The following is a 21676-nucleotide window of genomic DNA, read 5'->3' on the forward strand; positions in this document are numbered from 1 at the left end:
TTGGCTGCTGCCAAACCGGGAATACAATCTAAACTCTTCCCTGGGGACCACGAAGGCCTGCACATCCCTCTGGCTTTACAGACACGAGTCCCTTTGCTGGGCGAGGCCAACCGTTTGGTACCAACCCCTCTTCTCCCTCAATGGGGTGGGTGGAGGTGACACATCCAGCACGTGTCAACAGGCTTGCTGCCCCCTGGTGTTGTGAGAGGAGGGCTCATGGGCCCCCTCTGCTGGCCCGAGGTCATCCTCGGGGTGCTGAGCTGGCACGCTGGCCAGGAGCTGGGTGGGCATCCAGAACAGAGGGGCCCAGAGGTCTGGGCGTCCTCCCAGGTTTTGATCGTTCAGTCCCCAGGAAGGGGCTTACAGGGAAGTTGAAGGGCGGGGGACAGTGAGAACTAGTAGGCCCAATGTGAGATGCTGGGTGCAGAGAACCCAGAACCCCTCTGGGAGCACGATGTTCTGCCTGGGCAATGGGATGAGTTTTTAATATGAGGCAAAGTCAGTCCACAATACAAAAATCTAAAAATCAGACCCATTTTTCCCACCTGGCACCTGTGGCAGTGGGAGAAGTTGGGGGCTTCCTTTGCCTTCAGGTGATGGGGAGGGGCAGAGGAAGGCTGGAGAAGGGGAAGAGGGAACCAGGCCACAGGGGCCCAGCGGCAGGATCCCGCTGCCCCGGCCCCTCCCTAGAGTCGCCGGGCCTCTGGCGCCCTCTGCCTGTGCAAGCCTGTGCTGGTCCGTCCCCGCCCGCCTGGTGCGGCCCTCCGAGGGTCAGGCAGCGGCCACGTCACTTATCCTTCTTCTCCTGCCCCTTTGATGGTGAGGCCTCTGTTCCTTCTTTGGGTTCTGTCGCAGCTGCTGAATCCTTAGGATTTGACTCCTCGTAACTGACAAAAAAAACCAAAACAAAACACACATACACACACACAAAACAATAAAAACACATTTAGAGGAGCAGGAGAGCAAGATCCTTGTGCCCCACCAACCATTCCGCTGTCCCAGAAAAACCCCTGGGCTCACGAGGAACGCCAGCACCTGCTGTACCACTCAGCCCCCGCCAGGGCTTGTCCCCGCCCCACTGTGCACCACCCCCTCCCTGAGACAGGCGGCTCTGCCTCCCCAGTGCCCCGTGGTGCCCAGTGATGCCAAGGGCAGTGGCACATGGAGGAGAGGTTGGGCTTTGGCTTCTCGACTCTTCTGCTGGAGACAGGGGAAACAGGGGCAGCCGGGACAAGGCTACGGGAGGGGGTTGCTCTACTGGCAAGCAGCAAGGTGCCACCCTCGAAGGCGGACACCCTGGCTCAACTCTTACTACGGGCTCCACTTATTGAGCAACCGAGTTCATGCCAAGGACAATACCCGTGTTTCCTCACCAGAGCGGCCCCGTGAGGCAGAATGCACCCACTTACAGATGAAGAAAGACTTTGAAAGAAGAAAGTGACTTGCCCAAGATTATACACGTACAGCTAGTAACAGTCTCTGCTGCTCTACGACAAAGGCCGTTGACACCCACTCTCACGAGAGCCCCCATTACTGGTGAGGACACCGAGCTCCGGGCTGCCCTGCCTGACGGCTGTGGAGGAGCTGCCTCTTGCAGCTTGCCCCCGGCTACGGTCCCTACCCTGTTCACTGGAGCTGGGGTGTCTGCCCTACCTTGGGCCCCGGGGCAGTGGGGGGAAGCGGGCAGGTGGGCACCCGCTGGGCATTACATGGCGCTGGGGTTCAGCGGGCGCCGGCGGCGAGGGCCGGCTAGCTTCTGCTGCATGGAGTCGGCCAGGCTGGCGGGGGAGCCCGAGACCGTGGGGAAGTGGGTGAGCCTCGGGGTATGAGGCAGGATTTCCGCGGAGGACTCGTAGCTGTGAGAGACAGATAGAGATACAGAACACAGAGATGGCGAGGAAAAGACTAAAGGACAGAGACTCCTCTTCCCGGGGGCGGGGAGCAGAACTGTGTCTGTCTTTCTCTCTCTCTCTGCACTTTCGGGCTCTCTGGAAAGAAGCCACCGGTACTTGGAAAGTAAGAAAGGAAAGGTGTGCCGATACAAGGGGACTCGGGGCAGCTGGCGCCAGAGGTCCGAGGGCTGTGGGGAACACCCTTCCGTCGCACTGTCGTGTGAAAAATCAAGATGCAGATGCCACCCTCTGCGCAAGAACGTGGTGTGCCCACACACTCGATCTCAGGTGCAAAGACGTCTCTGAACGTGGCCACACCGAGAGAGAGCTGGCCTCCGGGGGGTGGCTGGGGCACTGAGGGCGTTGTCCCTCTCATGGAATTCTGAACCACGTAAGTGTGTTGCCTATTTGAAAAGACAAAGGGGGGAGTGCCAATCAAAAAGGAAAGGAAAGCGAAGGGTAAGGTGGAGAATTAGGGAGAGACACAGAAAGAGATGAGAGAGAGACCACCTACTTTTTCACCTCAACCTAAGAACCCCCCGAGGGGTGGGGGTGGAAAGAGGGGGGCAGAGCGCCTGCACAGCTGGGGTCCGGAGTTTGACCTCACTCGGACACAGCAGGATGGGCCGAGACTGGGTGAGAGCCAGAGGGTGAGGGCAGGTGTTGAGTTCAGGGATCAGGTCTCACCCCTGCCTCCAAAGCACCCCCAGATTTGACACCAAGTTCACTTTAGCCCTGTCTCAGAGTCCACAAGGCCCTGCCAGGCCAAGAGATAAGGGCAGTCAGGCTGGGAGCTTGGGGCCTCTAGGCAGGGCAGGTACGGGGGAGGGTGAGTCACAGGTTCCCTCGGAGGCAGCCAGGTGCACAGAAGGCCCTGGCGGGCGCTCCAGGGACAAATCGGAGGCCAGGCAGGTGGAGCTGGGTGGAAGGCCTGAGTGGGCAGCTTCAACTGCAGCTGGCAGCTATTTCTGGGTCCCGGGCAGGCGGGGTCAGTGGTGCTGGGGAGCAGACACCTGCTGGAGTCACGCAGACTTTGGGATGTGGGTGGGGCTGTGCCTGGGGTGTGGCTGGTGTGCACGCAGCCATGGGGAAGGGGCATGTACGTGACTGAGAGAAAACAGCTAACTGTGGGTTACAGGCACAGAGGCGCCTGAACAGAGACCGGCACTTGATTTCTAATCTGGGACACCTCCCACCTCACTGGAGGCCCCCCTTTTACTCCAATGTGAAAGCTGGGGCCTGGGGAGGAGAAGGACATGCCTGGAGTCACATACTCGGTGGCAGCTGATAGCAACTCAGGACGCCTGAGAGTGAGGCAGGGGCGGACGGGGAATTCTACACCAGCCAGTTCCTTCTCAAGACAGCTGGCCTTTGGCCGTGGGGGCTGTCTGGAGAGACCCAGGTCCTTGGCTCCCCTGGCTCCTGGCCCAAAGAAAGGTTCTTATTGGTGCCCACAGGTCATGCACCCACATGCGGGTGGCAAGGGTGAGGGGCAGGGCTGGCGGTGGGAACAGTGTTCCCCCGGACACGTGTGAAAACAGCCCCGGCAGGCTCCGCCGGCTGCCTGCAGGTGAACCTGTGCCATGAGAACATCTGCCCCCGCCCCCACTCACCTGAACATCTCCGTCACCTCTCCCTTGACCAGGGCCACCAGGACAGGAAAGCCGATGCAGGCGGGGACCAGGTACAGCAGGGCAGGCTATAAGAGGACACAGGCTGGTGAGGCGGTGCTGGGCAGAGCACCTGCTCGGGGCCATGCCGATCACCCCAGCCCTTTCCTGGGCACGACAAGGACAGCGCTGCCCAGGTTCACTGAGCCAGTCAGTGGCTGGGCCTGAATCCGGGACTCCCGGTTCCCAGGCCAGGCTGCTCCTCCCTGGGAGGGAAGGCACAGAACCGGCTGGTAGCATCTTGGTCACCTAGGACATGAGGTTCAAACATGCAACCTGCTGGGTTAGCCCCTATTCCCAGAGACCCTCCTTCCCTAGGTCTGGGGCCAGAGGTTCGCATTTCAGTTCACAGGCCAGCACTCAGTCCACTGACCACACCAGCCAGGGTAGCATTTTAAACTAAAGCCCCAGGAAACACTGATACAATAACATGACGATGCTGACGACACAGCTGCTATGGGTGGGGCACCTGCTGTGGCCTGTACTGGGGTCACCCAGCTGGTCGCTGGCTCTCCCAGGATTCCTCACACACAGGTGGTCTGGGCCCAATGCCTGCACTGAGACTCCACGTGAACCTGGGTTTGGAGGATCGCAATTGTCCCAAGGGTGCTTGTTCACGGAGCGCTGACGTGCACTCTGCCTGCACTCAGGCCTCCCAGGGGTGTTTTAGGCCCTCTGCGCACCCCTCAGGAGTGTCTTCCTCGTGCCCAGGCCCCAGAGGGTTAAATGGCTACCTGGGGGTCGAAACTCGGGCATTCTAGACCCTAAAGCCATTTTTTCCTTGTAGCACCTGAGTGGGGTGTCACTCTGCTCTTCAACCCTCCACAGCCCCAAGGCTCTCGGTCCGAAGCCCCCATGGGGCCCCCTGCTTCCTTTTCCACCTCTGCCTGACCACCCTGGCCTTGCTTCGGTCCTCATGGTCGCCTGCAGCCTCGGGACCTCCGCACGCATGATCGCTGCTGCCTGGGGAAGCCCTTCCCCACTCTGCCTAGATCCCTCCTCCTTTGGACCTCAGCTCAGCTGTGACTTCCATAGGGAAGCCTTCGCTTGCCTGGAATCAGGACCTCCTGTTGTACACTCTCAGGCCGCCCTGAGATCTCCACAGCATGCCCTAGCCATTCTGAACAGAACACCCCTGCAGACCGCAGCCCCTCCCCTGCTAGACTGGGACCTCCGTGCAGACGTGTCACAGCTGTCTTGTTCATGGCTGGATTCCGGCTCTCCGAAGAGGAAAATACTGAGCAAACGGTGTCTTCGTGGATGCTCACAGAGTTCAGAGGATGTCTTGGAGATGACTGGCTGAGGAGACACCACTGTTCCTAAGGCCAAGACAGCTCCTGGCCAGCAAACAGGGCTCCACAGACCCCCGAGTGTGACATTCAGATCATTTTTGGCAACTGTTTTTCTGGCTGTGAACCACAGCATTTCATATTAAATTATCCTTGAATCTAACAATACCACAATACTAGCATCTGAGTTTCACAGATGACACACCTGAGGTTCAGACGGAGGCAATGACTTGTCAGAGGTAACACAGGGTGTCTGTAAGTGGTCGAGTTTGGATTTGAACCTGGGCAGCTGGCCTCCTCCCACTACGTCACTTCTCTGCTATGAGCTAGGCTTTGAGCCAAGAGCAACAGAACTCACAACGACAAAGGTCTCCACCAAACCATGAGGGGCAGCCAAAGCAGGACTCACAGCTGATGGGAGGGGCTCCCTTGGGAGGCGGCGAGTTTGCGACTATCAGAAGGACACAAGTCTATTATTTTCTCTTCTCTCAAGGCACCAGGGAAGCTTTCCAAAGAAAGTCGTGCCAAAGAGAGGCTGTGATGTACAGCTCGGGGTGGTGAGTAGTGGGCTGGGTCTCCTGGCTTTTCGTCCTGCCCTGGCTTTGCTGTGACCACGGGGGAACCACTCCTCCGCCTCTGTACAATGCGAGACCCCAAACACCTCTGAGGGCTGTTCTAGAAGGCTTCTAGACCCCTGGCTTAGAGTGGCTTTATTTTTAAAAAATCCTCACCCGAGGACATGCTTATTAACTTGAGAGAGAGCGGGGAGGGAAGGAGGGAGAGACATGAGAGACATGGATCTGCTGCCTCCCACATATGCCCCGGTCAGGGATCAAACCCACAACCTTTGGTGTATGGGATGATGCTCCAGCCAACTGAGCCACCCGGCCAGGGCCAGAGTGGCTTTTTGATAGAGGTTCGATGGGTCGGAGGCCGTATAGGTAGCGGATCCTTACCAAGGGAACCGCTGGCCCTGGGACTGCCTGTGTCTTGAAAAGGGAGAGGGACTTCACAGCACAGGCTCCCCTTGTGTCCTGGATCCGCTTCCCATGGTTTTCAGGGAGAGGACCACATGGACGACTGGGAAGAACTGCTCGGCTGCTGCTGGGGAGCAGCACAGGCCTGGGCCCAGGGGACAGAAGTCCAGACTCCAGTTAGGGCCCAGCCTGACTTGCCAGGTAACCCAGGAAAGTCTCCTTTCCTGTCTTGGCTACAGCGTCCCCCAAAAGGAGAGGAGATTTAGTCTGCCTCTCCTGCCTCCACCCAGCTGTGGGAGAGCTCCCAGAAGAATCCTCTCAGTGTCTAGCCACGGCGGAAGGCAAGCCTGCCACCTGGTGGCCACTGGGGGAATGGCTCCAAGCTTCAAATCAAGAGGGCTGAGAGCTAGAGGACAGCCGCCTAAGCTCCTTCCCCAGTCCAGGCTCAGTCACTCTCTGAGACTTCCTTGACAAGTATAGGTGACTCTCAGCTTGCACAGACCCCAAGGCTGTTTAGACCAGAAGAGAATGAAAGGTAGCTCCCACTGGTTCTTGATTTCTTCACCTATGGGTAGAGGACCTTGGGTCTTAAATCAAGCATAAGGTCAGCAGCCTGCCCAGGGTCCTGCAGCCAGCAGAGAGAGGGGTCTGGATTCCCACCAGGGCTCTTCCGATACTGCCTTCCCCAGGACACAGGTTTGAATCTCGGCTCCACTGCGCACTTGCTGTCTGGCCACTGAACTCCAGCTTCCTCATCCTTTCACAGAGACCCTCATGAAGCACGGTGGGGCCTGGCACATGGGAAATGCTTTTATTTCCAGTAAAGAGTAATTCTGTCTGCTTACTTTGCCCTCCAGTCTTCCCCTCTCCAGGTCGCACTGCCAATAGCTCCCAGCCCCCACCCCACCCCAGTTCACTCTGTGGCAACTCCATATCCACCTTGGTGAGACAGGGAGGCAGAGCCTGGACAGCTTGGGGGGGGTGGGGCCTCAATGCTCCACCACTCATTGGGCAGGGCGGGCACTGGGCTGACATACTCACCACCACCCCAGCCTCATTCCTCTGTCTCCCCTACAGAGGCTGAGATGTCATATCCTCTCTTTCTTAGGCTCCCTGCAGCTGGGGCCAAGTGACACTGATCTGGCCCATGAGATGTGGGCAAAAATCTGCCTGTTTCTTTATTTTAGAGAGAGGAAAAGGGAGGGAGAACAAAAGTGAGAGAAACATTGATCAGCTGCCTCTTGCATGCCCACAAATGCGGACCTGGCCCACAACCCAGGCATGTGCCCTGACCAGAATCGAACTGGTGGCCTTTCGGTTTACAGGCTGATGCTCAATCCACTGAGCCACACCAGCCAGGGTGGTTTTGCCCTTTTGATGAAGGTAAGAGGCATGGCTGGTGGTGTTTTTCCTCCTCCTTGCCGTTCATGTGTGTGCTGCCTGGATTGTCTTTCATCAACCATGAGTGAAAGGACAAGATAATCTGACATACTTGCTCTGACATGACTGGGTCACGCCTACCTCTGCATGTGACAAATACACCTTGTTACCTGCAGTGAAGCACTCCTGAGACACGGAGGGCGGCCCTGCTCACCTGGGCGTGCTTAAAGATGTGCATGATGAAGATGGTAAGGCCCAGGCCAAAGATGTAGGCTGCGAAGCTGGTGTAGAAGTAGGTGTGGGTGTTCTTCTTCAAGCTTCAGGGAAGGGGTGGGGGGAAGAGGAGGAGGGTTAGATGCAGGCCTCCGTTCTGAGGGGCAGCTGGGAAGACGGTGCAGGCTGTGAGGTGGCTGAGAGCTCTGGGCTGGAACTGCCCCCACTATGAATCTTTGGACCAGTCACTTCCCTTCACCAGCCTCAGTTTACTCACCTGCAAAATGGGGAAACCACAAGCTATTGCTCTGGTGGTTGTAAATATCAAATGCTATAACCTAGCACAGTGGCTTAAGATTCCAGCCACCATAAAAATCACCTGGAAAACTTGTAAAAAAAAAAAAATACAGAGCTCAGGTCCAATTTCCTGATCTAATAGGTCTGGGGAGAGGTCCGGGAATGTGAGTTTTGAAAAAACCCAGGGGAATCTGATACAGGTGGACCATGCTTTTAGAGAAACTGGAAAGCTAAGTTATTACTTTTAAATGCAAGCAATGCAAATAGTAGTTGAGTAACCCATCGTGAATACCACGCAGATGCTGACTGACTGCATGGGCAAGTGCCAGAGTGACTTCTTCCTGGTCACTGGTGATTCATCCACGACTAGCCTCAGAACAGCTGAATCCCGTGCAGCCTGGCACTGCCATTATATGACTTTCCTTTACAATGCCAGTTCATGGCCTCTGCGTGTCCCCAGCACCTGGGACAATGCCTAGCAACATTTGTGAAATGGACGAGTACTTCTGACTCCCTCCTCTCCTTGCTCTGGCTGTTTCTAAGCCTTGAGCTGCAAGCATATTGAGAGTTACTCTGCTGTGAAGCCTGGGGTACAACTGACTCCCTTTGGGAATGTTGCACAAATTCTGGAACCAGCTCTGAAGGGCTTGCTTATCCTGCAAGTCCAGGCTAGGAGTGGGATTCTGCCTCTGAGGATGCTGGCAGCTGGATATGTGTCCCCAGCAAACAGTCTGATGACTCTCGTGGGTTTCTCTTTGTGTCGCCTCTGAATGGCCAAGAGTAGAGCTGGCTGGCACAGACTGGCCTCAACTCAGCAACTGGCCAGATCCTTTCCAAAGGCTGTGTTCTCAAGGTCCAGAGTGGCACTGCGCAAATGACCCAGATGGATACGAGGGGAAGGGCTAAGTTTCACATGCAAACTGGATGTCAATGATACTGGTACCGAGTTTTTCATTACCACAGTCAATGCAATGACTGCTTTTGCAACTACTGGGCACGAGGAAATGAAGTTCATAAACCACCTCAAAATTAAGCACACACCCGGCACCCCTCCACTGGGACAACCAAACGCCACCTGCTGGCAGCAGGTCCAGCTGCCCAGGTGCATTATTAACTCAGTCTGGACATTTCCTGTGTTTTAACTGGTGACTCAGGCTCGTCTCCCCCTTGTGCTCACTTTCTACAATGGACTGAAAACCTCTGAGTAAGGAGAGGGTGGGGGACAGCTCGAGCAGCTGGGCCATGGTGACCTGACCCCAGGCTGATAAAAAAAGATAATGACCGTGACTACAGCTGGATTTCCCTGGAAGTTACCGAGGTCAGCCTGTGCCCAGCACACTACAGATCTGCTCAATGCTCCTGAGGCAGGAACACTTGTTTACCACTAATGTAAGGATGAGAAACCTTATCTGGAAAAGGTCAGTTCACTTGCCAAGGTCAGAGGGAGAAGTGCTATGTGTTTAAATTCTCTGGCCTATTTTCACTTTTTTTTTCCCCGCCACAGGCTCTTTGAGCACTTAGAACCTCAAAATGCAAAATGCAGTAAAATCAGAATTGCTCTGGCTGCTGTGGAGGTGCAGGGTCTGGGCCCCCAAAAGCCACTGGAGAACCCTGCCAGGGGAAGGCCCTTCACTCACAGAGCCTGAGGGTTAGGGGTCCTAGGTAGCTCACCTGATGTCAAAACGCAGGAGCAAGGCAATGAAGATTCCTGCAGGGAGAAAGCCAGGGTTAGACAGCGGCTAGGAAGTCAGCACCTCAGCACCTGGGCCAGGGAGGAACCAACACACAACCGGGTCCCCAACCTGGTGTTCCCAGTCATGGAGCAATCGACAGGGCCAAGGGAGCTGGCACTGCCAGTTGCCAGCAGAAATCCTGTTTCTCTACCATCGGGCCTAGAACAGCAAGGTTCCAGGAGTTTGCTTTGGCCTGGGACCACACTGATCTGGCACCTCAGAGCACCGTATTACCACACTGGCTGCACCTATCCAAGTGTTCAAGGAGTGCGCCTGGTACCAGGCACTGCAGGCCATAGGGGGCAAGCCGAACCACTGCTCTCAGAGCTTAGGCACAGGGGCACGGGGTGTGCATGCTGCTCGGGTAGAACCAGTCAGTGTAAGGTTACAACTGTGAGAGGCCACATCCAGCGTCTTGGGACAGTGTAGCAGGGTTAGACCCAGGCTGGGGGGTAGAGGGGGCAGAGGGCAGGGGGGTGGGCTTCTTTGAGGAAGTGACACTTGCCAGGGAGAAGGAACAGCATGTGCAAAGGTTCTGAGGAAAGAAGGCTCAGGGGATGCAGCAGGAGCCAAGGAGGGCTAGTAAGGTTGCAGCCCAGAACAGGAGATGGAGGGGCTACACCAGCCATGCAGGGTCCACACGGCACAAGGAGGAGCTGGGTCTCCATCTTGAGCAAGGGGACACACAGGAAGAGCTCTAAGTGGGAGAACGACTACACAGCGAGTTTGAAAAGACCCCTGTGGTGGGTGCAGGGAGAAAGAGCAGGAGCACTCAGGAGAGGGTGGTTAACTCTGCCCACCCACTGCACCCCTACTGGTACTTCAATACCCGGCCTGGCCACCCTGAAGCCTCAGCATCCCTCAGACATACCCTCTGGCTTCTGGATGTTACTCGCACGGCGGCGCGCGCGCACACACACACACACACACACACACACACCAGTCTGTGTCTCCCTCACTGGTCTTTGGGCTCAGCAGGGCAAGGGCTGAATCTCCTTTAGTTGAGAGCAAGCTCTCAAGAACCTAAACATTCTTTGCGGATTAGAAGCACTGACTGGCAACACATGCTTCATTTTATATTTTTAAAAAAGATTTTACTTTTTAGAGAAGGGAAGGAAGGACAAAGAGAGGGAAAGAAACATCAATGTGTGAGCGAAACACTGGTTGCCTCGTGAACACCCCCAACCAGGAACCTGGCTTCTAACCCGGGGACCAGGCATGTGCCCTGAGAATCAAACGGGTGACCTTTCAGTTCACAGGCCAGTGCTCAGTCCACTAAGCCAGACCAGCCAGGGCCACACACTTAATTTTAAAGAGGGAAATGAGTTAGTCCCTACTGTAGACTGGGTGTGAGCAGGGAGTTGGTGAGTGGACCGCAAATGCTGCCTCTCTGGAAACAAAGTGGGGAGTTTGGTGCCCCCTGGTGGCTGAATTCTGCAACTGTTCTCCAACTGATCCAGGGGTCAGAGCTCTGCTAAGAGCTTTCACTATTCCTGATGCATCTGGTCCTCAAAACAGTGATCTCCAGCAACCTGTTCTCCTTTGAGGACTATCACTTGGGCTCCATGAGGGTACAATCCACTTCTATTTATTGTGACTGCTGAGAGACCGAGAGACACGTGGGTGTACGCAGAAATGCAGAGCTGTCCCGTGAAGTCCTCAAGCCCAGACTACAACCAACAAGGACGCCGGGGAAGCCTGCGTGGGGGCCTGTGACAGACCTCGCTGCAGAGTGAACCAAATGTTTTACGGGACTTAATTTCTTCTGCCTACTGGAGCTGCCTTTTCCTGGGGAAGCACGTCTGCCTGCCCCACGGCACTGCACGTTGTGGGAACACCCGGGTTCAAGACCATACCCCCTGTTCCCTAGGCTGTGGGCAAGTCTCTTTGAACCTCGGTCTCTTCATCTGTGAAATGGAAATGCCGTTGGCTTCATCGGGCTGCTGGGGGCAGTGAAGACAACGTATAAAAGGCACTAAGCGCAGTGCTCGGCTAACGGTAGCTGTTGCGATGATCCTACTGCTGTAATAATGACTGTTTCACCAGCAGTTCTGACGGTGTCACCTGTTTTGGCACTCAGACAGACCTGGTCTCAGTCCTGGCCCTGGTGCTTGCTAGTGGGTCATGTTAGGGAAGTCCCCTCACTTCCGAGCCTGTTTCCTCAGTGGCGTGAGAGAGAAAGTCTCCGCCTCCCACCGCACGTATCACAAAATGAAAGCATCACAACACCCAGGCTATGAGAATTACTATTACTTCCTGCAGTGGGAAACAAACTCACTTTTAATTTGTTGCAAACTTTCTTCTTTTGCACATATTTCTATGCCTTATTCCCAGCTTTTGTAATTTTTATCTATCTATCTGAATGTATCAGGGTGACACTAGTTCACAAAACCAGACAGGTTTCAAGTGTACAATCATCAAAATATCATTGGCACACGGCATCATGCACCCATCGTCTCGGCAAAGATCCTTCCATCCCCCTCGCTCTGGCAATCGCCACACTGCTGTCTGTGTCTGTTTTTTTACATATATATGTATGTATATAACACATATATGTTTTTGTGTAATCCCTCCACCTTCTTTCATCCAGTCCCCCAACCCCAATCCCCTCCGACAGCTGTCAGTCTGTTCTCTGTATCCATGAGTCTGTCTCCTCTGTTAGTTTATTTTGTTCGGCAGATGTCACATGTGAGATCACATGGTATGTGTCTTTCTATGGCTGGCTTACTTCACCTAGCACCATACTCTCCAGGTCTGCCCATGCTGTCGCAAAAGGTAAGATTTCCTATTTTTAAGCAAGCACTGGGGTCCTTTGAACCCTCTGGGGCTGGGGAATGGGTTCGCCCTTTGGACGTTCACTGGCCCGTCGCCAGGCCCTGATCAGTGGACACAGACACCCAGACCTCAGCCGCTGCAGCTGCTCTCGGAGTGGCAGCTCAGCCTTGCCCTTAGTCTCTCGACTGGTCGTTGCGCTGCTGGTGCGCTGAGAAGAGGCAAGGCCGTGTGGCCTCCAGGGAAGAGTGCCCACGACTGGCCTGCAGACGAGGGCACCTGTGCGCACACCCACAGGTGCACCGACAAGCACCCACACGTCGATAACGGGTTCAAGGGCCAGCTTGTGCAGACGAGAAAGTGTGTGTACGTAGGCCTCCGCCAGGAGCGCAGACCCAGGAGCCTACACCCTTGGTGCCCCCACGTTTACACCCACCGGCACGTTCTCCCGGAGCCTCCCGGCACCAAGAGGGGAGGACTGAGGGGCCCTGGCGGTGTGGCGCATCTGTACCTTGGGAACGTTGGTGAGGGGAATGGAGTGGACGTGCGAGAGGGGTCAGGGTCTTTTTAGACTGTCATGAAAAGTGGTGTTGTTTTTCTAAGTGTGTTTCAGTCTGTCATGCACACTTATCTATTCTTGTTGAGTAACGTCTGTTCACCCCAGCCGGAAGCTCTGGGAGGACACTCTTGCTCACTGCCGTCCCTCCAGCGCCCAGCCCAGGGCCTGGCACTTGACTGGGGCTCTAACACATGTTGAGGTGGATTCTTTCCGCAGACCCTGGGCCGAGCCAGGGCTGGGGTGCAGAATCACCTTCCCCCGTCCCTTTCCCACGGGGTAAGGCTGTCTGGTTCACAGCGTTGCTCCTCCATCCAGGGAATACACCCCCAACCCCAGCCCGGTCACCTGGGATGACGATATCGCCGAGCCCCAGCATGGCGAAGTTGTCCGCTTCAAGGCCCTTCTCCAGCAGATCCTGGGGAAACACCACTGCAGGGGAGGCAGGGAGTGAGGGGTTGGTGACGGCCCAGCTTACTTTGACTGCCCAGCCCCCACCTCTGTTGTAGGGAGCTCACATGGCCGCATTTCTGGGTGGGGGGTTGGGACAAGGAGATGAGAGGATGCTGACAGGCTCAAGGGCAGTGTCTTTATCTGAAACCACAGCTGGTAGAGCGGGGAAGACCCTAGGACCATTTAGTCAAAGGCGCAGTGCCTTTATTGAGCTGTGTAGCAACGCAACCCTTTGGTGAAGGGGACCGACCCTAAAGCCAAGTGCGATATATGAAAGAGCGCACACAGTGCTGACATCTGATGGGCTTTCGGACTCAGTACAACAGAGGTCTGGCCAGACGGGGCTGTTTGTTCTAAAGGAGGGGGAGCCTGGGCTATGGGTTCTTTCTGGGTCTGTTGTGGAGAACCGGCCACACCTACGAATTCCCTGCTTAACGCCTCTCATTCAGAAACCCCGAGGGCAGGTCTGTTTGGATAGATGCAGATTGAGAGACATGCCTCACCGGGTGTCTAGTTATGGCCAGAGGCAGCCATCCCACCTGAATTTCACCCTCAGGGCCCTGAGAGCAGAAGAGCAGTTAGGTGCGGGCTCCAGGGTAAAAACCCTGGCTGTTGTGTGACCTCTCTGATGTGTGACCTTGCACAGGTGACTTAACAGCTCTGTGCCTTGGTTTTCTCACCTGTGAAACGGGCACAACACCAGAAATGAGCTGGTAGGGCTGCGGTGAGAATCAGAGGACTGGCACGTTGTTAACTGCCCTTCATGCCTTCTACTAACCCATTCCTAACTCCGTGTGCGCAGCCCCTGCAAGGGATGGATCAAATGTGCTGTAGGGCTCAGACAGCCAGGACAACCTGGCCCCTGAGTTCCTGACCTCCCTTGCTGCTTGGGGTGGTCATGTGACCCAGCTCAGGTCAATGGTCGTAGGCAGAGGCACACTGGGGGTTGTGGGTAAGCTGGAGCTAACAAGCGTATGGCTGCCCTTCCCTGCTCATTTCTTCCTGCTTTGACTGCACAGTCAGAGTGATCTACAGGTCTTCTCCTTCAATCTTTTCGGTTCAGGAACCATTCAATTCTCAGGAGCAGATATGGAAATCAGGGTCCAGAGAGGAGAAGTCTCTTTCCTAAGGCCTCACGGACAACAACTGTCAGATCTGGGATTCAAGGCCAAGTCAAGTCCAGTGACTTCAGCACACGTGCACTTCACCACTCTGCTATTCCACCTCCGAGCCCTACTCCTGGCAGTGGAGGGCAGCTGGCCTTCTCCCCTAGCCGGAGAGCCAGACTCCAGGCACCAGAAACCAAACTACAACAGAGCCATTTCCCCGGTCAGAGCCTTCCAGTGGCTCATCACTCCCTACCCAACGGTGTCCAAGACCCCTGGCACGACGGCCTTGGCTGTGCCCAATCTGGCTTCTTTCCTGCTGCTCCCTGAAACTCAGTCACACTCCCTCCCTGAGCCTCTGCCCCCCGGGCCCTCCACAGTGTCTGCTTCCAGCCCCTTGCTGAAGCTGCACTCACTCTGCCTTTCATGCCCACGCTGCCCATGCGCGCTCGGTGAACGCGTATTCATCCTTCACGACTCAGGGAAGCTTGTCCTGACACCTGGGCTGGGTTCGTCCACAGAAGCACGTGGGCAACGACGGTTGCCCGGGCCTGCCCAGCATCTGGCCTCTCGCTCTGGAGAACTGTCCTCACCTGGCACCCTGGGATCTGGGTGGCTGCTAATTCAAACACTGGGCCTCGAGGCACAGGGGAGAACAGTGACCCAGGCCCGTCCATCCCGACGCTCCATCTCCCCGACGGGAGTGCCTGGCTCATGGGCTGGGGCAGGCCCCGTCCATTATACGCCAAAGCCGGGAGGAACTTGTTTCCCTCAGGGGCTGCGGAGCTGGGAGCACTGCCTTTAGGAGCAGCGTGGCCAGGAGCCCCGCCAGCTCACGGAGAGGCCCCGTCCTCAGCAGGGCAGAACCAGACTGCGGGAAAGGCAGCCACTCACTGACCCTCCGAGGCCGACTTCGCTCTGACTGCCGTGAGCCAGCGCCTCCCAGGAGCTCACTCGCTCTTCACGCCTTCCCACCAGGACCCTCCCCTTCGTCCTTGCTGTCATGCCTCTGTGGGACGGCTTCCAATTTGGGTCTCCTGATCCCAGGAGGTCACTCTAGAATAGTCTAAGGCTCCAACTCTAAGGTAATCATGCTTTCCCCCATGTCCCTTGCTGAGGACTGTTTGGATTTGAGCCTGTGACCCAGTTCTGGCCAGTGAACTGTAAGGGAGGCTGCAGGGAAAAACATTTCTCTCTGATGAGAGAGAGACCAAGTTCCCTCTTTCCGCCTCAATGCTGGGAACTGCAGGACCATGAAGAGATGAGTTTAAGGGACAGGCAGGCATGCTAAGGATGGTGGGGAGGGAGGAATGAAATCGCCTCGGCCCTCGGTGACTCCAGCGTGAGTCAGTGACCTAACCCTGAGGCGCTCCACCAGGGGGTTTGCTATTGTGTGCAACAGCAAAACTCCCACACTGCTTAAAGATGCTTGCCGCTGGGTTTTCTAGTATTTATAAACAGCAGATACACTAAAACACATGACCAGGGCGGCATAATGCGTGGGATAGATGGCACCCAACAGCCAGGCACCAAAGGGATCCGGCGAGGGGCGTGTCTGCAGCGCCCCCGTGCACCCTGCCACAGGAGCGCCGGCTGCCCTGTTTCCATACGTGCTCCCATCCCAGCTCAGCCCACAGCTCGCTGCTCTGTGACTGAGTGGCTGGAGGCCAGGACTCGGGCAGAGGGTGGCTGGGTGTGAACACAGCCCGACGAATCAGTTGAGGACATGGACACCAGGCTGGAGACACGGGAGGGCTCAGAGGAGGATGGGGGTGTGGGGAAGAGCTAAGGGAAGGGTATGACCAACACAGGGGCCACAAGGGAAGGGCCAGTGGGGCGGGGGCAGAGGGCCTCCCCATGTGGGGTGGTCACTTACATTTTATTGGTGCCTCAAAGGACCTGGCCACTGTCACCATCACATTAGTGCCAAACACCTAGAAGGAGAAGAGAAGAGTCTGGAAGGAGGTAGGGATGGGGTAGGACAGAAGGGCTGACCTCAGGCTCCCCGGTGTCCTGCTGTCTGGGACCTGCAGGGAGAGGGCAGGGAGCTGGGAGGGGCTCCAGGGCGGACGTGAAGTTGAGAATAGCTGGCCACCAACACTGGTCATTTGGACACTTCACGGGGCTCCCGGTTCTGGGCAGCAAAGAGGGGCAACGCAAAGCAGTTAGGAAAGGGCCTCCGGTGGCCCGCGCCAGGCACCCGATGTCTGTCCGGGGCTCTGCCCTGCCCAGCGATGCCCTTCCTTGATCATCCACTTAAAGTGAGGAGAGGCTACCTGAGGTTGGAGAAGGGCTGACCACGATCCCACAGTGATGCCTCTCGGCGTGAACGCGGCAGGCCCCCTAGCCCAGGGCTGTGTAGCCAGAGTGTGCAGACCACAGCAGCCTGTCCTCATAGCTCAGTGCCCGCGCCGGCCCGTTACTCAGCGTTAACCACCCCTGCCAGGGCCACCGTGAGAAAGAGGAGGGCGGCTGAGGGCACTGGGCACAGGGTGGGCTCTTGGTCAGGGCGGGGGGTGGGGACTGCTTTCTCCTCCGTTTCGTGGATGAGGCCAACTGGGCCCACGGGGGACCTCCTCTGGGGCCCCGACTTCCAGGCCACGGCTGTGGCCCTCTGCCAGGTGACCGCTACCCGGGCCCGGGAAAGGGGGAGGGCGCAGACTCACCCAGAAGACATCGTAGATGAAGAGGCCGCCCAGCAGGATGCAGCCGGTGCTGACGTTGTTCAGGTGCAGGAGCTCCACCCCATTGAGGGAGAAGGCCAGGCCGAAGAGGTTGTTGGCGATCCAGTGCTGGGGAAGTGGGGAATGAGACCGGTCCGCTGTGCCCCCTTGCCCTGCCCCACCCAGGCCCCTGCCCGGGCTACCTACCTTCCTCAGCAGGTACCAGACGCCCACGATGCTGCTCAGGCCCAGGCACACCAGGTCCTTGGTGTCAAACTCATAATTGATGATGTCTGGGCAGAGAGGCCGGGTAAGTCCACTCCCCGGGGCGGGGCTGCCCCTCCCACCTGTCAGCCCCTGGACGGAGGAGGGCATGGCAGTGGGCACTGTCAGAGGCTCATAGGCAGGGGGTGCTCACGGGAGCCACCCCCAGCCCCTCCACCTTCCTAGAGGGAACGAGGCTCAGAGAGAACACAGGAGCATTGCTAGGGCGTGCGGGGTCAGTGGGAGGGGCTGGAAGCACAGGGGCTGCACCTGAAGGTGGGGGACCCTGGGGCAGGCAGTTCTCTTTCTGAGCTTCAGTTTCCTTATCTGTAAAATGAGGATCATGTCCCCTCCCTGACAGGCTGCTGCGGGGAGCAAGTGAGACGGTCCTTATGAAGTGCCCGGCGCACAGTGGGGGCTCCATCAGGGCCAGCTGCCACTGAGCCCAGGTCTTTAGCAAAGTCCCAGTTCTTCCAGGAATCTTTCTATTTTGCCACCAAAGGGATCAAGAAGGCCGTAGGCAGCCCCAAATCACTAGTAGGGAAGGAAGAAGGTAAGAAATGGGGCCTGGAGAAAAAGCAGAAGGGAGTCGCCAGGTCAGCTCCTCTGGGAGCGATGTGGGCGAGACCAGTCTCCATCACTCCCCAGGTTCCTGCTCAGGGAACCCAGAGAGAGCGGGGCCTGGCCCAGGGCCACCGGGCACCGCCATTTCGTTCGGATTCCAGAGCGCAGCAGACTGCTGGTTGGCCCCACTTCTGTCCTTTCCTCTGTGCTGACAGCACCCTGGTGACTTTTATTTGGACATGAGGCCAACCAGCTCGTGGCCACATTTCCCAGCTTCCCTTGCCAAATGGGACTGGGGCACAGCTGCCTCTCCTTCCATACGGGGGGGGGGGCGGGGGGGGGCGGGGCTGTGGAGTGACGCTGTGCCACCCCAGGCCCAACAGAGCAGGATGGGTGCAGCCCAGGGCCCTGAAGGCTGTGGCGCAAGCTTAGCCTAAAAAAAAACCTTCAACAATAATTTCTTGGGCACAGATGCACTAGAGATGCGAACAATAATCATACAAAATCGCTGCTCTTTAGGGGCAAGACAGAACTCTCGAGGCTCCAGGAAGAGAGTGAGACATTCACGGGCCCAGACTTCCACATGAGAAGCACCTTCCACTTCGTGACGCCACTGACAGCCCTCCTCAGCACGTGAACCCACGTCCTAACTACTCCCAAAGTCCAGGCTTTCCTCAACACTTCGTACTTTTCACTTTTTAAAAAGCCATGGAACCTCCCTGTCAAATTAGGTGGGGAAGTGATCACACTGAAAATACTCTCATTACATGATAAAAATAGCCACGCCAGTCAGCTCCTACTGGCGTTTACTACCACCAGGAAGCAGGCTGAATGCTTCCTATTCATCACCTGTTTGCATCCTAACAAACCGCCTACAAGGGAGGTAACAGATCATCATTTTTATTTTACAGGTGGGAAAAAAAAAAGCCCCAGCAGAAACACCCAAGGCTCAGAGAGGTAAAGGCACTCGTCCAGAGTCCCCTGTGCAGGCAGTGGCAGAGCGGGGATGTGAACCTGGGCGGAGAGACTCAGAACCCACCTCCTCTATCACTAGCTCTACGGTGGAGTCTCAATGTGGGAGGGACAAAGGTGAGGGGAGGGCAGGGAGACACCCCAGGCAGGGGAAGGCGGGCAGCACTGACCTTCCTTGTTCTCCCCGGTGCCCTGCGTGAAGAGCAGCTGGTACTGCCGATTTGGGAAGCTGGCCGGAAAAAGCTTATTCATGAAGGGGCTGGAAGAAAAGACAGAGTGGATCGGCACACGGAGCGCCCGTGAGCAACCACAGCCCCAACAGCCCCATGAGCCCCCATCCCCAGCTGTGGTCTCCAGCAAGCACCCTCTCAGCCGTCCCGGTGGCAGGTGTCACTGTGCCCATTTGACACTTTAGGAAACAGAGGCCCTCAGCGGCTGAGTGACTGCCCAGGGTCACATGGGGAGTTGGCATCTAAGCTGAGACGTGAGCCTCGGGCCCTGGGCTCTAGTGTTTCCATACTGCCTCCTGGTCATCGCCCAAGGAATACACACAGGCAGACTTGCACGTACAACACAGTTTCTAGGAGAGCAGTGGATTCCAAAGTCTGGTCTATGCACTGTCTGTCCAAGAGTCCCTCCCTCAAGAATGCATATTCCTGGACTCCCTTCCAGACCCACTAAGCCAGATGACCTGATGGTCACCCTACTCCCTTGACCTGGGAGGCCTGAGATTTTTACAAACTTGTTGGACTTGATCCACCAGGTGAATCACAGCCCCTAGGGCAGAAATACCCCCATTAACTCCAGGATGGGCTTGGCCTCTTCACTCATTACCCAGCATACTCTGCTTCCTGGCCAGGCAGGGAACAGACTTCCTTTTCTGGATCACGTACAGAACAAGGTGAGCATATCAGGCCTTTTGGCCCAGCTTGGTCCCCGGGGGTGGCAGAATGTGGAGCAGCGACAAGCTTGGGTGGCCCAGCCCTGAAGCCTAATCTGTCCTGCAGCAGCTCTGTGGCCCTGGATGAGTCCCTTTAGTGGCTGTCTGTGTGGGGGGACACTACCACCTGTGTCAGGTATTGCTGTAAAGAGAGGGGAGAGGCCAGCCCAGCGCTGGACCCACGGCAGGAATGCAGGAACTGTAAGCCCCCCTCATCACTGGAGCTCGTCCAGAGCCTCAGCCCAGAAGCATCTGGCAAGGCCCGACAGACTGACAGGACTAATGAAGCAGGTGACTCCAGAACGGCGTTTCCAATGACACGTGAAGGGAGGCAGGCTGGGGGGTAACCAGGGCACAGTGTAAAGGCAGGGAAAAGGAGCCCTTATTCTAAGACCCCGCCAGGGCTTGGAGAAAGAAGACATGGAGTTAGGAAGAATCTCTGGACTCAGGCCCCCCCCACCCCCGGCATTTTTCAAACAGCCAGTCCCCCCAGGTCCACAAGGCTGTGGCATGACGAGAGGTGTGGCAGGCCTGAGGACGGAATCGGGAGTGGGCTTCCACAGCCAGCTCTGAGCAGGTGGGAGGCGGAAGCTGGGATGAGTGAGGCTGGAAGCTACCTTCAGCTCAGTCTGCTGAACCACTTTTTGGCAAGTCTAAAGCCGGAGTGTTTGTGTAGAGGCAGCAAGAAGGCCTAAGGAACTAAGCCCTTCATTCTAGTCTGGCCTCTTCCTTAGAAGCTCGATGCTTGGCTTCTCAACCAGTAGAATACAGCGACTCAGAACATGGACTCTGGAGGTAGACTCCTGGGTTCAAATCCCAGATCTGTCACTTATTAGCTGTGTGACCTTGGGAAAGTTACTTAACTGCTCTGTGCAATGATTTCTTCATTTGGAACACTACAATATCTTCCTCATAGTCTTACAAAGATTAAATGAATGCTTGGTACTCTCTAAGCTTTATCGCAGTTTTAACTTCAAGTAGGAAGTCTGTACACTGATATCTTTGTTATCCCCAAGAAAAAAGGGGCTGCTGGATAACACAGGGCGAGAGGCAGGCAACCCGGATGGTATGAGTCTGAACTGGAGGGCAGGGGTCCTGTCTCACCGCTGTCACCCCGCCCATGCCAAGCCTGGTGCAGGAGGCTGCTGGCAAACACCTGACTGAATGCCTCTGAGTGCAGACTGTTCCTGGCCACCAGTGGCTCACATCAAAGCGAAAGGTCACTGCTTCCTGCTGGGAAACCACATCCTGCTGCGCGCTCCTGTGGGCATGGAAGGCCTGTCTCAGTGACACTGGTGACATGGCCTCCGCTTCCCAGAGTGGCAAATTTTGGCTTTCAGGGACTGTTTTCCCCCTAAAGCAGGGGTCCTCAACCTCCGGGCCACGGACCAGTACCAGCCCAGGCCTGTTAGGAACCGGGCCACACAGCAGGAGGTGAGCTTGGATGTAATGTGCTGGAATCATCCCCAAACCAGCTCCCCACCCTCTGGTCCACGGAAAAATTATCTTCCATGAAATCAGTCCCTAGTACCAAAAAGGTTGGGGACCAGTGCTCTGAAGGTCAGCTGGGTATGAGCTCACAGGTGATAAAAATAAGCTGAGGTTCATTGGCAGGAGGACTTTGGCACAGCTCGAGTCCTGGTGATTGTGCAAGGTAAAGGCAGGCGGTAGCGGCAGGCGGCCTGCGGCTCCCGCCTCCCCCAAACCCCAACCTGCGGTTTCCTTCCAAAGAGGCCTGCAGTGGAGGCGGTGGCGGAGGTGGAAGGAGCCCTACAGGCCTTGGGGCTCAGGTTTCTCAGCCTTCCAGCAGGCCGCTCCCCCGCCAGCCCCTGGAGTTCTCAGGCCCCCTGGGTGAGAGGGTGGCTGGGCGATCCCCTCTTTAAGCTCCCTCTTCCCCTTCACTTTTGCCACAACTGGAAAGAATACCGGCCACAG

At 56.5% G+C, this 21676-nt stretch overlaps 1 protein-coding gene across 3 annotated transcripts in view; it reads right to left on the minus strand.

The window, feature by feature from the left end:
- Nucleotides 1-468: 468 nt before the first annotated feature.
- HM13 (histocompatibility minor 13) overlaps nucleotides 469-21676 on the minus strand; it is a 37493-nt gene continuing 16285 nt past the window's right edge. Inside the window, exons 4-13 of one of the 3 annotated variants that reach the window (XR_006785047.1) lie at nucleotides 18972-19060; nucleotides 17209-17294; nucleotides 17005-17130; nucleotides 16215-16272; nucleotides 13128-13211; nucleotides 9390-9426; nucleotides 7423-7525; nucleotides 3506-3591; nucleotides 1654-1856; nucleotides 469-887 (exon numbers count right to left, since the gene is read on the minus strand). Coding sequence is in view for 2 of the 3 variants with exons in the window: in XM_045833505.1 (XP_045689461.1) it covers nucleotides 788-887; nucleotides 1710-1856; nucleotides 3506-3591; nucleotides 7423-7525; nucleotides 9390-9426; nucleotides 13128-13211; nucleotides 16215-16272; nucleotides 17005-17130; nucleotides 17209-17294; nucleotides 18972-19060 (916 nt within the window). In the remaining variant the exon portion in view is untranslated. The remainder of the gene's footprint in view (nucleotides 888-1653; nucleotides 1857-3505; nucleotides 3592-7422; nucleotides 7526-9389; nucleotides 9427-13127; nucleotides 13212-16214; nucleotides 16273-17004; nucleotides 17131-17208; nucleotides 17295-18971; nucleotides 19061-21676) is intronic. The other 2 variants (XM_045833505.1, XM_045833504.1) reach the window with 2 other exon arrangements.

This window comes from Phyllostomus hastatus, unplaced genomic scaffold (assembly GCF_019186645.2).
Source record: "Phyllostomus hastatus isolate PE091 unplaced genomic scaffold, TTU_PhHast_1.1 phas_contig_17, whole genome shotgun sequence".
Classification (NCBI taxonomy): Eukaryota; Metazoa; Chordata; class Mammalia; order Chiroptera; family Phyllostomidae; genus Phyllostomus; species Phyllostomus hastatus.